This window comes from Tarenaya hassleriana, unplaced genomic scaffold (assembly GCF_000463585.1).
Source record: "Tarenaya hassleriana unplaced genomic scaffold, ASM46358v1 Cleome4, whole genome shotgun sequence".
NCBI lineage: Eukaryota > Viridiplantae > Streptophyta > Magnoliopsida > Brassicales > Cleomaceae > Tarenaya > Tarenaya hassleriana.
Window position 1 is genome coordinate 745,799 of NW_010966881.1, and position 11,453 is coordinate 757,251.

The following is an 11,453-nucleotide window of genomic DNA, read 5'->3' on the forward strand; positions in this document are numbered from 1 at the left end:
ACACGTCCTTGTTATTTTGGGTTATCTCGTTTCCTTTACATTCATTTTATTCTTTTTATCCTCCGATCCGATCAAATTGGGTTCGACCATTCCGGATTACCAATTCAGCTCGTTCCGAAGGTTTTACTTACCGTAAGTCGGTTTCATTCAAGTTTCATGAGGTTCGGGTAGAAAACGGGTCTAGGTAGGTCACGTATAAGGGTCGGTTGCATCGAATTTCGTTCGGTCCGAAAGAACGAACCAAAACGGGGAGACAGGTGTCCAGAACGGACGGTCTGCCCCGTCTGGAACTGACGGTCTAGTGGCTTGGTCCCTTCGGTATGGCACACGCCGAAGAGAGGCCGAAATTGCGGCGGTGACTCAACAGAAAGGGAGAGGCGGCGCGTGACCTGGCCAAGACCGCCGGAACGGACGGTCTGCACAAGCGGAACGGACGTTCCGCTTGGCCTGGAACGGACGGTCTGCTTGTCAGACCGGACGTTCTGGCCTTTTTTCGTCCGTTTTTCTCGCTCGTTTCGGTCCAATCCTTCGGGTCAACTTGGTTAGGGTCTAACTTAATATTTTAGGGACATTTTTATGACTTATATTTAATTTTCTAAAATTCGGTTCCATGGTAAAATTTACGGGTTATTACACCGGCCATGGCGGAAAGTTCACATGGGAGGGTCCCGGCGACATCGCTGACTACGAGCTTCATCCTGATCCGCCGGCGATGGACGAGGGAGATCCGAACTACAACGAGGAGGAGGAGGCGGCAGAGAGAGGAAGAGATGATGACGTGGCGGCGGAGCTGGTGAGAGGGGAAGTGGAGGTGGCGAAGACGGCGCCGGAGGGAGTGGCGCGTGTTGACATTGATCCTAATCTGATTAGTCGTTAGGGTCGGGGGTTGATTTGTGTCTTTGTTGTGATGAGGGGCACGAATGAAAGAGAAGAAAAAAATGTGGGGTGGAATTTTAATTTATCGTTTTTGTGCTTTAACGTGTTGTAAAAGTGAATAATCATCCATGGCGAGTTGTAATGGTCCTTTTTTATTATTTTAAAACCCAAAATAATAATTCGCAATTCGGCCCTTTTTATTTGGTCTTCGTTCTATAATGGGTTTGGGAAAAGCCCATTAAGTTAAGGCATCAGGCCCAATTCTAATGCAATTGGCCCTTTAGTAAATATTGTTTAAATTCATGTGTAAGTGGGTGTCAATTGCGTCAGTCCGCACCCGCCCGAGAATTTCGAGATTGATTCGGTTCGATTTTTTTCATTTTTTTTTCAAGTCTGAATCCTAAATCCGAAATCCGATTTGATAGATTTTGGGTTAGGGGTGGCATTTCGGATATTAACCGAATAACCGAGTCGAATCGAACTGAATAAGATATAATCAAATCTAAACCGAATCCGATATCATAACCGAACGGCTATGATTTCTTTAAATTCGAAAAAACTGAAACCGAACCGAACTGAACAAATAAAATAACCGAAAAACCTGACAATTTTTTTGAAAAATAAACTTTTTATTGAAACTAAACTGAATCCGAACCGAAAATAACCAAACCGAACCGAACCGAAATTTACATAAAAATCGAATGGTTATAGTTTTTTATAACCGAAATAACCGAACCGAATCCTAACCGAAATCCGAAATGGTCACCTCTACTTTGAGTCGAGTCGAGTCCATTAAATTTACTTTTTGATTTTTTTTTTTAAATCGAACTATCAGACTAATCCAAAGTTCGATTCCGAAAATTTTCGAACCTAAATATCTCGATTTGAAACTTGCTATTTTTTGGGTTGAAATGGGTCGGATTCTGAGCCTCGGTCCAAAATTGATATTCGCGATGTACATGTGTGTATTGGTATATAAACGCAATTGCACCTGTTTGTCTTAAAGAGAATGGAGAGGTGATTTAATAATCAATTAATGACAAAAATAATAATAATAATAATTAAGTGGCATAGTTCACGAACCGGGACATATTCGATGAACCTGGCCACTGCTATTATTTTATTCGCGAGCCACATAAAAGACAGTTCATTGACCGTTGAATTCCCTGATAGTATCAGGATTTTATCCCTTTCCTTATTATTCAATTTTATTTTGTCTTTGTTCATTATAAAATTTCAATGTTATTTGAATTTATATCTTAAAATTTTATATAATGAAGGCAATATTATATTCTATGTCAGAAACATACACATTAAAAGACTAATTTAAATTTATCCTAATATTTTATTTTATAAAACTGTAACCACCTCATTATTTTATGGGGATTGTGATGTAATTAGGAACGTTACTTATACATGCTTATTTAGAACATTCACGTGTGTATTTAGTTTGACCTTCAAAAATTCCATCCAGACACAACATTATCTAGAATTAGAAATGACCATTTATATAAATTTGAGGATTGAATAATACATATATACATATATATATATATATGGTCACAAATAATTAATATAGTCTAAAACATATTAGATAAATTTTGTAAAACGGATTAACTAAAAAATAAACTTATAATAAAAATCGAACAAAAATTAACATTGCTTTTAATAAAAAGACCCAGAAAACTCGAACAAAATTTGAATATGATTAAATTCTTAATAATTTTTAAAATTAAACAAAAATATAAATGACGCTAAATTATGTATATTATATATAGCAGAAATTTTCTGTAGATATATTACAAAATGCGCAAAAAAGAAGGAATATGACGAATTTATTACGTCACCATGCTCACATCAACAGAAGACGGCACCGAGTTCAGACCCCCTCTCTGATAAACCAAAATTCCAAGAAAGAGAACTGAAAAAGCTTGAGAAATCCCAACTTCTAGAGAGAGAAATAGCATGACCAACTTCTTCAACAATGGCGGTCTCTAGGGTTTATGAGTTTATATGATCACAAAACCGACTTTCATCTTGATTGGAATATTCCATCATGGAAATGCCCGGTAGGAGGTCCAATTACACTTTGCTCAGCCAATTTCCGGACGACGCTATCTCCGTCTCCGTCTCCGGAGCACCTCCACCGCACCATGACTACTTTTCCAGCGACAACAGGAGTGCGGCCGCCGATAACAGAGGAAACAACAGCAAAAACAAGGCGGATAGAGCTGGATTCGATTGCGATCCCAGTGGCGGGGGGCCAAAATTAAACAAAAATATAAATGACGCTAAATTATGTATATTATATATAGCAGAAATTTTCTGTAGATATATTACAAAATGCGCAAAAAAGAAGGAATATGACGAATTTATTACGTCACCATGCTCACATCAACAGAAGACGGCACCGAGTTCAGACCCCCTCTCTGATAAACCAAAATTCCAAGAAAGAGAACTGAAAAAGCTTGAGAAATCCCAACTTCTAGAGAGAGAAATAGCATGACCAACTTCTTCAACAATGGCGGTCTCTAGGGTTTATGAGTTTATATGATCACAAAACCGACTTTCATCTTGATTGGAATATTCCATCATGGAAATGCCCGGTAGGAGGTCCAATTACACTTTGCTCAGCCAATTTCCGGACGACGCTATCTCCGTCTCCGTCTCCGGAGCACCTCCACCGCACCATGACTACTTTTCCAGCGACAACAGGAGTGCGGCCGCCGATAACAGAGGAAACAACAGCAAAAACAAGGCGGATAGAGCTGGATTCGATTGCGATCCCAGTGGCGGCGATCACAGATTGAACACCCCGGCCAATCGGGTTGGCAATATGTATTCTTCGTCTCTCGGGTTGCAGAGGCATTCGAGCGGGAGCAGCTTCGGAGAAAGCTCCCTGTCCGGGGAATACTACATGCCCACGGTTTTATCTTCGTCGGCTAACGAAATCGATTCTTTTGGATACGTTCAAGAAGACGGGTTTATGCTCGGATTCGCCGGTGGTGGAGGAGACGTGAGGTTGAGAATGACAGCGGAGTCGGCCGGAGGATCATCATCCGGGAAGAGCTGGGCGCAACAGACGGAGGAGAGCTACCAGCTGCAGTTGGCATTGGCTCTACGGCTTTCGTCGGAGGCCACGTGCGCCGACGATCCAAACTTTCTCGATCCGGTCTCCGACGAGTCTGCTCTCCGGACTTCGCCTAGCTCAGCTGAAACTGTCTCACATCGATTCTGGGTATGGTTTTGAATTGCTTTATCTCTTTCTGGTTTCGGTTTTTCTTTTTTGTATTCTGCAAAATCCGTGGTCCGTGGTTCATGCTCATCTATCGAATTTGCTGAATGCATGTGGGAGATCATGCTATAATTGGGAGAAAGATCAAATGTAGGGGATTTACTGAAATTGTTGAACTATCCTTGGGGGACAAAGTCTTGTTCTTTTAGATCTTTTAAATTAGATACGTTAGCCCATATGCCATAATCTGCAGAGGTATGGGGAAAGAGCAATAAAAGTCATGGAAATCTGGGGTTAATATTTTACCCTAATATTTTTAGGACTTGATGGGCCGACCTGGCTCAGCGGTATTTACCGTGGAGTCTGAGGTCGGGGGTTCGACTCATCCTCTCTACATAAATGTAGGGGTAAGGCTGCCTATTATATTCCCTTCCCCGGCACCCCAACTTGGTCCTTTGGTCCACCACCATGATCGTTCTGTTATAAAATTGCCCTGTATTTTGGCTTGCTTTGCGAGGTGCGTATAGATATTTCTAGCCATAACGAATGCTGATGATGATCCTCGTCCTTTCTCAAAGAAAATTGTTAATTCCATTTGTTCAAAACGGATATTGTCCTAGTGAAAAGGAGGTTTAAACCCTAAACCCTACTGCAAACTTTGTGAGGAAAAAAAATCTTACATTGATGTGAAATGAGTTACTTATGATGGATCACTATGCATTGAGACATTTATAGTCATTTGTGTTGGGCATTATGTCTAGATTGCTGGAAAACATGTGATACGGGGCTCGATAGGAAGGTTGTAAGTGAAGCTCTGTCAGAGCTGCAAAAATCAAATGACTTATCAGAACGGTAAATTGACATAGCTACTATTGGTGTAGACTATCGGTAACTATGTTGAAAAATATCCAACTGATTTGTGTTCCTCCGACAAATGGGTAGCTGAGAAAGAGATTAGAAAAATTGCACATCTTTCCAGTTGAGTTTGAATGTCGAGAAGATTGGAAAAAAGATCTTAAGCAAAGTTTGAGATGTATTGATGCATTTCAGCATTTGATTCTTCTGTCTACTGCATCAGGTCAATGGCTGCTTATCATACTTTGACAAAGTTCCTGATGGATTTTATATGATTCATGGATTGGATCCATATATATGGACCCTGTGCGTTGATCTGCATGATAGTGGGCGTATTCCTTCAATCGAATCATTAAGGTCTGTGGAGTCTGGTGATGGCTCTTCACTTGAAGTGATCTTAGTTGATCGGCATAGCGATCCAAGCTTCAAGGAACTGCATAGTAGAGTTCATAACATATGTTGTAGCTGCATTACCACAAAAGAGGTTGTTGATCAGCTGGCAAAGCTTGTCTGTAATCACATGGGGTTTGTATTCTGTGAATCCTCATGGTTTTTCACAACTAGCTTTCTTTTTCCTTATCCGCGTTTCCGTTTTTGAATTCGTTGTAATATTAATTTCTTGCCTCTTACAGGGGTCCAGTTGCCACAGGAGAAGAGGAATTGGTTCCCGTATGGACAGACTGCACTGATGGTTTAAGAGAACGCTTTAAACTGGTGGTTCCCATAGGTAGCCTCTCGGTTGGCCTCTGCAGACATCGAGCTTTACTCTTCAAAGTGAGGTCCCAACTTTGATGCTACTGCCATGATATTTAAGGCTTACATTTCAGAACGATCATTTGAATTCGATTTGTTCTTCATTTGTCTGTGTGGATAGTTCTTCCAAAAACTTCACGCCTTTGTAGAAACTCACAAAAAATCAGTTTTTAATGTCCAGAGAACAGTTTATCTGTAATTACAATTGATAGTTTCCCGTTTTATGCAGTGGAATGTAAACAGAAAGAGTGGCTTATAGTTACCATGTGATGCATGCAGGTTTTGGCTGACACAATTGATTTACCTTGTCGAATTGCAAAGGGGTGCAAATATTGTAAAAGGGATGATGCTGCATCGTGTCTCGTCCGATTTGGGCTCGATAGGTATGGTTACAAGTGATTAATATGGTATCTTGTCTATTTTACACATGTTTTGTCCTTTTGCAACATGTTCTCATTTCTTCAACAAAACCCCATTATATTTTGTAAATCTGTTGATTCCAGGGAATATCTGGTTGACTTAGTAGGGAAACCGGGTGAATTATGGGAGCCAGACTCCTTGCTAAATGGTCCCTCGTCTATTTCAATTTATTCACCATTGCGATTTCCACGACCAAGGCCAGTTGAACCTGCCGTCGATTTCAAGTCTCTGGCCAAACAGTATTTTGCAGACTGTCAGATGCTTAATATCTTTTTTGATCCTGCTTCAGGTACTTCCAAATCCATCTGTCCCTCCTTAGATTTAAGTAAAGCTTACATTGCTAAACTTTTCATTTATGAGGCTTGTCTTCCGGAGTTTTATTTCTTACATCTACATGGTTTTATCATCACAGATGATACTGGATTCTCAATGTATCATAGACAACATGATAATGTGGGCGGAGAGCAGAATGACCTTGCTCAATTGCCAGAAAATATCGGTGGTTCTTTCGCACTCCGTGCTGATGAGCCTCTGCGGAACAATATGCATTCACCAAATCAAGTACAAGCAGCAGTATCTTCAATAAATGCACTGCCAATCAGTAAGTCTGTTCCTACTGGACAGAACAGGGAACTTGGGCTTGATATCGATGATTTGGACGTCCCATGGAGTGATCTTGTTCTAAAAGAGGGAATTGGATCAGGTATTATTGACATTTGGATAACCACATTGAATAAAAACCGATGTCTCAAGACTATGTCTTGAACACTTATATTTCATCTCCTTTGCTTTCAGGTTCCTTTGGCACTGTCCACCGTGCTGAGTGGCATGGCTCGGTAAGAAAATACTTCATAAGCTTTCTATATGCAACAAGTTTTTTTAGTTCTTTCCCCACCTGCTGTCACTTTTTTTTGGGAATTGATTGCTGTGGCTTTGAAAACAGGGAAATCATTTGAATGTCATTGTGCCATAAGTTTGTACTGATATCATTGCTCGAAAATTTAAGAAATTTGATGATTGCAAAGTGAAACTACCAATTTCAGGAAGTTGCTGTGAAGATTCTCATGGAGCAAGACTTTCACGCTGAGCGTGTAAACGAGTTCTTGAGAGAGGTCCACAACTGAAAGTTTCTCTTTTTTTTTTTAATCATTTTTGTGTATTTATTTTGATTTGTTATGGTATACCCTCCATAATCTTGATTTCTATTTACATATTAGGTTGCAATAATGAAACGCCTTCGCCACCCTAACATCGTTCTCTTCATGGGTGCTGTCACTCAGCCTCCAAACTTGTCCATAGTGACAGAATATTTGTCAAGGTTCCTCCTTTATGTGCTTCTTTGTCTGATTTCTTGGACATGTTCTTAAAAAACACTGCGGGTTTTCAAGTTATAATATTCGCTAATGTTATCGTAACGTATTTTCTTTTGTTCATTTTCCAAATTACAGAGGTAGTTTGTATCAGCTGTTGCATAAAGGCGGGGCAAGGGAGCAATTGGATGAGAGACGTCGGTTTAGTATGGCATATGATGTGGTATGCCTTTTTGTCTTTCGATCCGAAATTGATGTAATTCCTCCGTATTCTTTTGTCCAGTAGAGGCTAAAAATGAATATAACCTTCTTCTTTTTTTGCCTTTCTCTTATGCATTTGCAGGCAAAAGGAATGAATTATCTTCATAATCGCAATCCTCCCATAGTGCACAGAGATCTAAAGTCACCGAATTTGTTAGTTGACAAGAAATACACGGTCAAGGTTCGATATGAACTTCTGGAAATTCCTCCTCCATCTCTGCCTTTCCCATATTATCTTTTTTCTTCGATCGGCTTATATTAGAGATATATACATACTATAGATATGCATGAACAGTTTAATAATCTAGTTTTGTCTCCTGATTTGTATTAATCTCTTATCTGTACGTATACGTTATTTTATTGAACGAAAAACCAAGGCATCACTCAGTAATTCTTGTCAACTTCTCTTCTAATTTCTCGATTTGTATTGGAGATTTCAGGTCTGCGATTTCGGGCTCTCGCGTTTGAAGGCGAACACGTTTCTTTCGTCAAAGTCGGCAGCAGGAACTGTAAGTAAAAAACAAGTTTTTGTGCTTAATATTTGTTTCAATGACAAGAATAATTAATTACTCAATGATTTTTTTGGACGTCAGCCCGAGTGGATGGCACCTGAAGTACTTCGTGACGAGCCGTCTAATGAAAAGTCCGATGTGTATAGCTTCGGAGTTATTTTATGGGAGCTCACTACACTGCAACATCCATGGAGTAACTTAAACGCGGCTCAGGTCCCTCTCCTTAACAAAAATTATAATCGTTTGGTTTTTTATATTGAATTCGGTTTGGTTCTATTTTGGGGCAGTTTTGGTTTTTATTTAGAATACTCATTCTTCAAAGAAATCTTTGATTTATTCGGCTATTGTCTCATCGGTTGTCATTGTCATAACCATTCAGTTTTTATATCAGATTTGGGTCGGATGGGTTCAGTTATGAGGTTGTTAACCAAATTGGTGACCCATGATGGTAAAATTATTTTCCTCGTGGCGCCATTTAGGTTGTAGCGGCAGTGGGGTTCAAAGGGAAACGGCTGGAGATTCCGCGCAATCTGAACCCACAGGTTGCAGCCATAATCGAAGCTTGCTGGACCAAGTACGTTCTAAAATTTCATCTCTCTTGCTCCAAACTTTCTCTCTCTCTCTCTTTTTTTTTTTTTTTTGCGTCAATGGGTGTTTAACGTAAATGGATGGAATCGCAGTGAGCCATGGAAGCGACCGTCTTTCGCAACAATGATGGAGTTGCTAAGACCATTGATCAAATCGGCTGCACCTCAACCTGGGCGTTTTGATTAGTTAAGATTTAAAAAAAAAAAAGACAGCTTAAATGTTGTCTTCTTCCCAGTCACCATCTACTCTTAAGAACATTCTCAAAACTTTTGTCTTTTTTTCTTGTTGTTGTCTTCTTTTGCAGATTGTTTTTTGTACAAAAAGAGAGGAGAGGAAAAAAAACTGTCGGAATTGTTAATGGAATGAAACACACACCATAGGGGGGGGGGGAAAAACAAATCTCAGAAATAGGAAGGCACGTGAGAGGTCACGTGAGAGAAGGTGGGGTCCACATAGAGTCGAGGAGCGACGTTTCCTATGGGTCCCTGGTTGGTCCCCTTTCGTCGCCGCACCCGCCTCCCTCTCCGAACCTATATAATGCTTCACACCCCCACCCCTCCCCTCCACGTCATCATAATTCAAACCTCCTCTCTCTCTCTCTCTAACTCTTCTCTCTTTCCGTTCGCCCGCCTCTCGCTATGTCGCGCTTCAAGAGCAAATACGCCGGTAAAATCTACGTTATCCGATTGATTCCCTCATTTTCGCGCTCTGGATTCGATTTCGTGTCGAGTTGGATTCTTTCGTTGTTCGATCTTTACGTTTCGGAGGGATTCTGAAATTGTTCTGTGATTCTTTGATCTGTCACTTGTTTTGCGTCTTAAACTTTTCATCAGGAGTCGTATTGATATGATGGTAAGAATTCTCCGCTATTTTTTAGTTGTTCGGTCAGGGGGAGGTATCAATTTCTGATGATTTCACGTCGGTGGGTGGAGAATTTGTGTATGTTTCTTCCGAGTCCGGAATGTTGCCCGTCGATTTTGCCTGATAAACATTGTTTATGCGGACTATGTTATTGCCCTGAATTCGCTACGATTTTTAACGAAGTCCCGAAATCTAGAGAGCTCTTGTTGTTAGATCAAAATGCAGTGATCCTCATTTCGCAAAAAGCCCATTTTTGTTGTCTCTATGTCCAAGAATATTTGTATCGAAAGTTTTGTTGAATCCATCTACAGATGAGCTCATTGCCAATGCCGCTTACATCGGCACTCCTGGAAAGGGTATTCTCGCTGCCGACGAGTCGACTGGTACAATCGGCAAGCGTCTAGCCAGCATTAACGTTGAGAACGTTGAATCCAACAGGCGTGCTCTCCGTGAGCTCTTGTTCACCACTCCTGGAGCTCTCCAGTACCTCAGCGGCGTCATCCTCTACGAGGAAACGCTGTACCAGAAGACAGCAGCAGGTATCTCGTCTCATCCGACCAAAACATCGGTTAAAACACAAACAGTTCTCGCGTTTTTCCGCTACACGGTGATGTTTCTTGTGACTCTGCAGGCAAGCCGTTTGTCGAACTGTTGAAGGAAGGCGGAGTCCTTACAGGTATTAAGGTTGACAAGGGCACGGTCGAGCTTGCTGGTACAAACAGCGAGACCACAACGATCGGACTCGACGGGCTCGGTGACCGCTGCAAGAAGTACTATGAAGCCGGTGCCCGTTTTGCCAAGTGGAGAGCTGTCCTCAAGATCGGTGCCAACGAGCCTTCCGAACTAGCCATTCACGAGAACGCCTACGGGTTAGCCAGATACGCAGTCATCTGCCAAGAGAACGGTCTCGTCCCGATCGTCGAGCCCGAGATCCTCGTAGACGGCCCGCACGACATCGAGAAATGCGCATACGTAACGGAACGTGTCCTGGCCGCCTGTTACAAGGCCTTGAACGACCACCACGCCATCCTAGAAGGAACCCTATTGAAACCGAACATGGTGACTCCAGGCTCCGACAGCGCCAAGGTCTCACCGGAGGCGATAGCCGAGCACACGGTCCGAGCCCTCCAACGAACAGTCCCGGCCGCGGTCCCAGCGATCGTGTTCCTGTCGGGTGGACAGAGCGAGGAAGAAGCGACGGTGAACCTCAACGCGATGAACCAAACGAAGGGAAAGAAGCCATGGAGGCTGACGTTCTCGTACGGAAGAGCCCTTCAGCAGAGCACGCTGAAGACGTGGGGTGGGAAAGAGGAGAACGTGGAGAAGGCACAGTCGGCGTTCTTGGCTCGAGCCAAGGCCAATTCCGAGGCCACGCTCGGTTCCTACAAGGGCGATGCCAAGCTCGTGGAGGGCGCATCTGAGAGCCTTCACGTCAAAGACTACAAGTACTGATCTGACAAGGTGCGTTTTTTGGGTGCTTTGGTGTTAGATCCCAACATATAATACAATCATATGGTAAAAAGTAAAAACCACACCACCCCACCATGCGTGTGTGTATATCTATATATATATATATATATATATTGAGAAGAAGTGTATACATTTTGTATTATGAATGTAACTATAGAGAAACGGTTGATACGATACCAATGGGCCGATCATATTCCTCAAGATTGGGCTCAGTTTATTTGTTAGATTCTCTGGTTAGGGATATTACGGAAATGCCCCCAGATATGAGGTAGGACAGAAATTAAAAGATAAAAAAAAAAAAAAAAAAAAAAG

The 11,453-nt window shown here is 41.7% G+C and overlaps 2 protein-coding genes across 5 annotated transcripts; both read left to right on the plus strand.

Annotated features, from left to right (window-relative positions):
• The first annotated feature begins 2,792 nt into the window (after window positions 1-2,792).
• Window positions 2,793-9,205, plus strand: LOC104823224 (serine/threonine-protein kinase CTR1-like). 4 transcript variants are annotated; one of them, XM_010554689.1, is made up of 16 exons: window positions 2,793-3,138; window positions 3,667-4,114; window positions 5,190-5,491; window positions 5,599-5,740; window positions 5,999-6,102; window positions 6,223-6,428; window positions 6,552-6,842; window positions 6,935-6,975; window positions 7,183-7,251; window positions 7,357-7,457; window positions 7,588-7,672; window positions 7,793-7,891; window positions 8,151-8,219; window positions 8,304-8,435; window positions 8,702-8,796; window positions 8,903-9,113. In XM_010554689.1, the coding sequence occupies exons 1-16, from the start codon at window positions 2,933-2,935 to the stop codon at window positions 8,994-8,996; spliced, it is 2,484 nt and encodes an 827-aa protein (XP_010552991.1). In that variant the 5' UTR covers window positions 2,793-2,932; the 3' UTR covers window positions 8,997-9,113. The 4 variants fall into 4 exon arrangements, with proteins under 4 accessions (XP_010552991.1, XP_010552989.1, XP_019059370.1 ...); XM_010554687.2 differs by lacking the exon at window positions 2,793-3,138 and adding an exon at window positions 9,115-9,205 and having other exon boundaries at window positions 3,330-4,114; window positions 8,903-8,995; XM_019203825.1 differs by lacking the exon at window positions 2,793-3,138 and having other exon boundaries at window positions 3,330-4,114.
• A 167-nt stretch (window positions 9,206-9,372) lies between these two features.
• Window positions 9,373-11,365, plus strand: LOC104823226 (fructose-bisphosphate aldolase 6, cytosolic-like). Its single transcript, XM_010554690.1, has 3 exons — window positions 9,373-9,476; window positions 9,983-10,210; window positions 10,303-11,365. The coding sequence occupies exons 1-3, from the start codon at window positions 9,449-9,451 to the stop codon at window positions 11,121-11,123; spliced, it is 1,077 nt and encodes a 358-aa protein (XP_010552992.1). The 5' UTR covers window positions 9,373-9,448; the 3' UTR covers window positions 11,124-11,365.
• The last annotated feature ends 88 nt before the right edge of the window (window positions 11,366-11,453 follow it).

What these genes read in the sequence shown, in the direction of transcription:
- LOC104823224 (XM_010554689.1), top strand. Translation starts at nt 2,933, where the DNA reads ATGGAAATGCCCGGTAGGAGGTCCAATTACACTTTGCTCAGCCAATTT. An exon ending in CTGTCTCACATCGATTCTGG is followed by an intron (nt 4,115 to 5,189) that starts GTATGGTTTTGA and finishes CTACTGCATCAG; the next exon opens with GTCAATGGCTGCTTATCATA. An exon ending in ATCGAGCTTTACTCTTCAAA is followed by an intron (nt 5,741 to 5,998) that starts GTGAGGTCCCAA and finishes TGATGCATGCAG; the next exon opens with GTTTTGGCTGACACAATTGA.
- LOC104823226 (XM_010554690.1), top strand. Translation starts at nt 9,449, where the DNA reads ATGTCGCGCTTCAAGAGCAAATACGCCG. An exon ending in CTTCAAGAGCAAATACGCCG is followed by an intron (nt 9,477 to 9,982) that starts GTAAAATCTACG and finishes ATCCATCTACAG; the next exon opens with ATGAGCTCATTGCCAATGCC. An exon ending in GTACCAGAAGACAGCAGCAG is followed by an intron (nt 10,211 to 10,302) that starts GTATCTCGTCTC and finishes GTGACTCTGCAG; the next exon opens with GCAAGCCGTTTGTCGAACTG.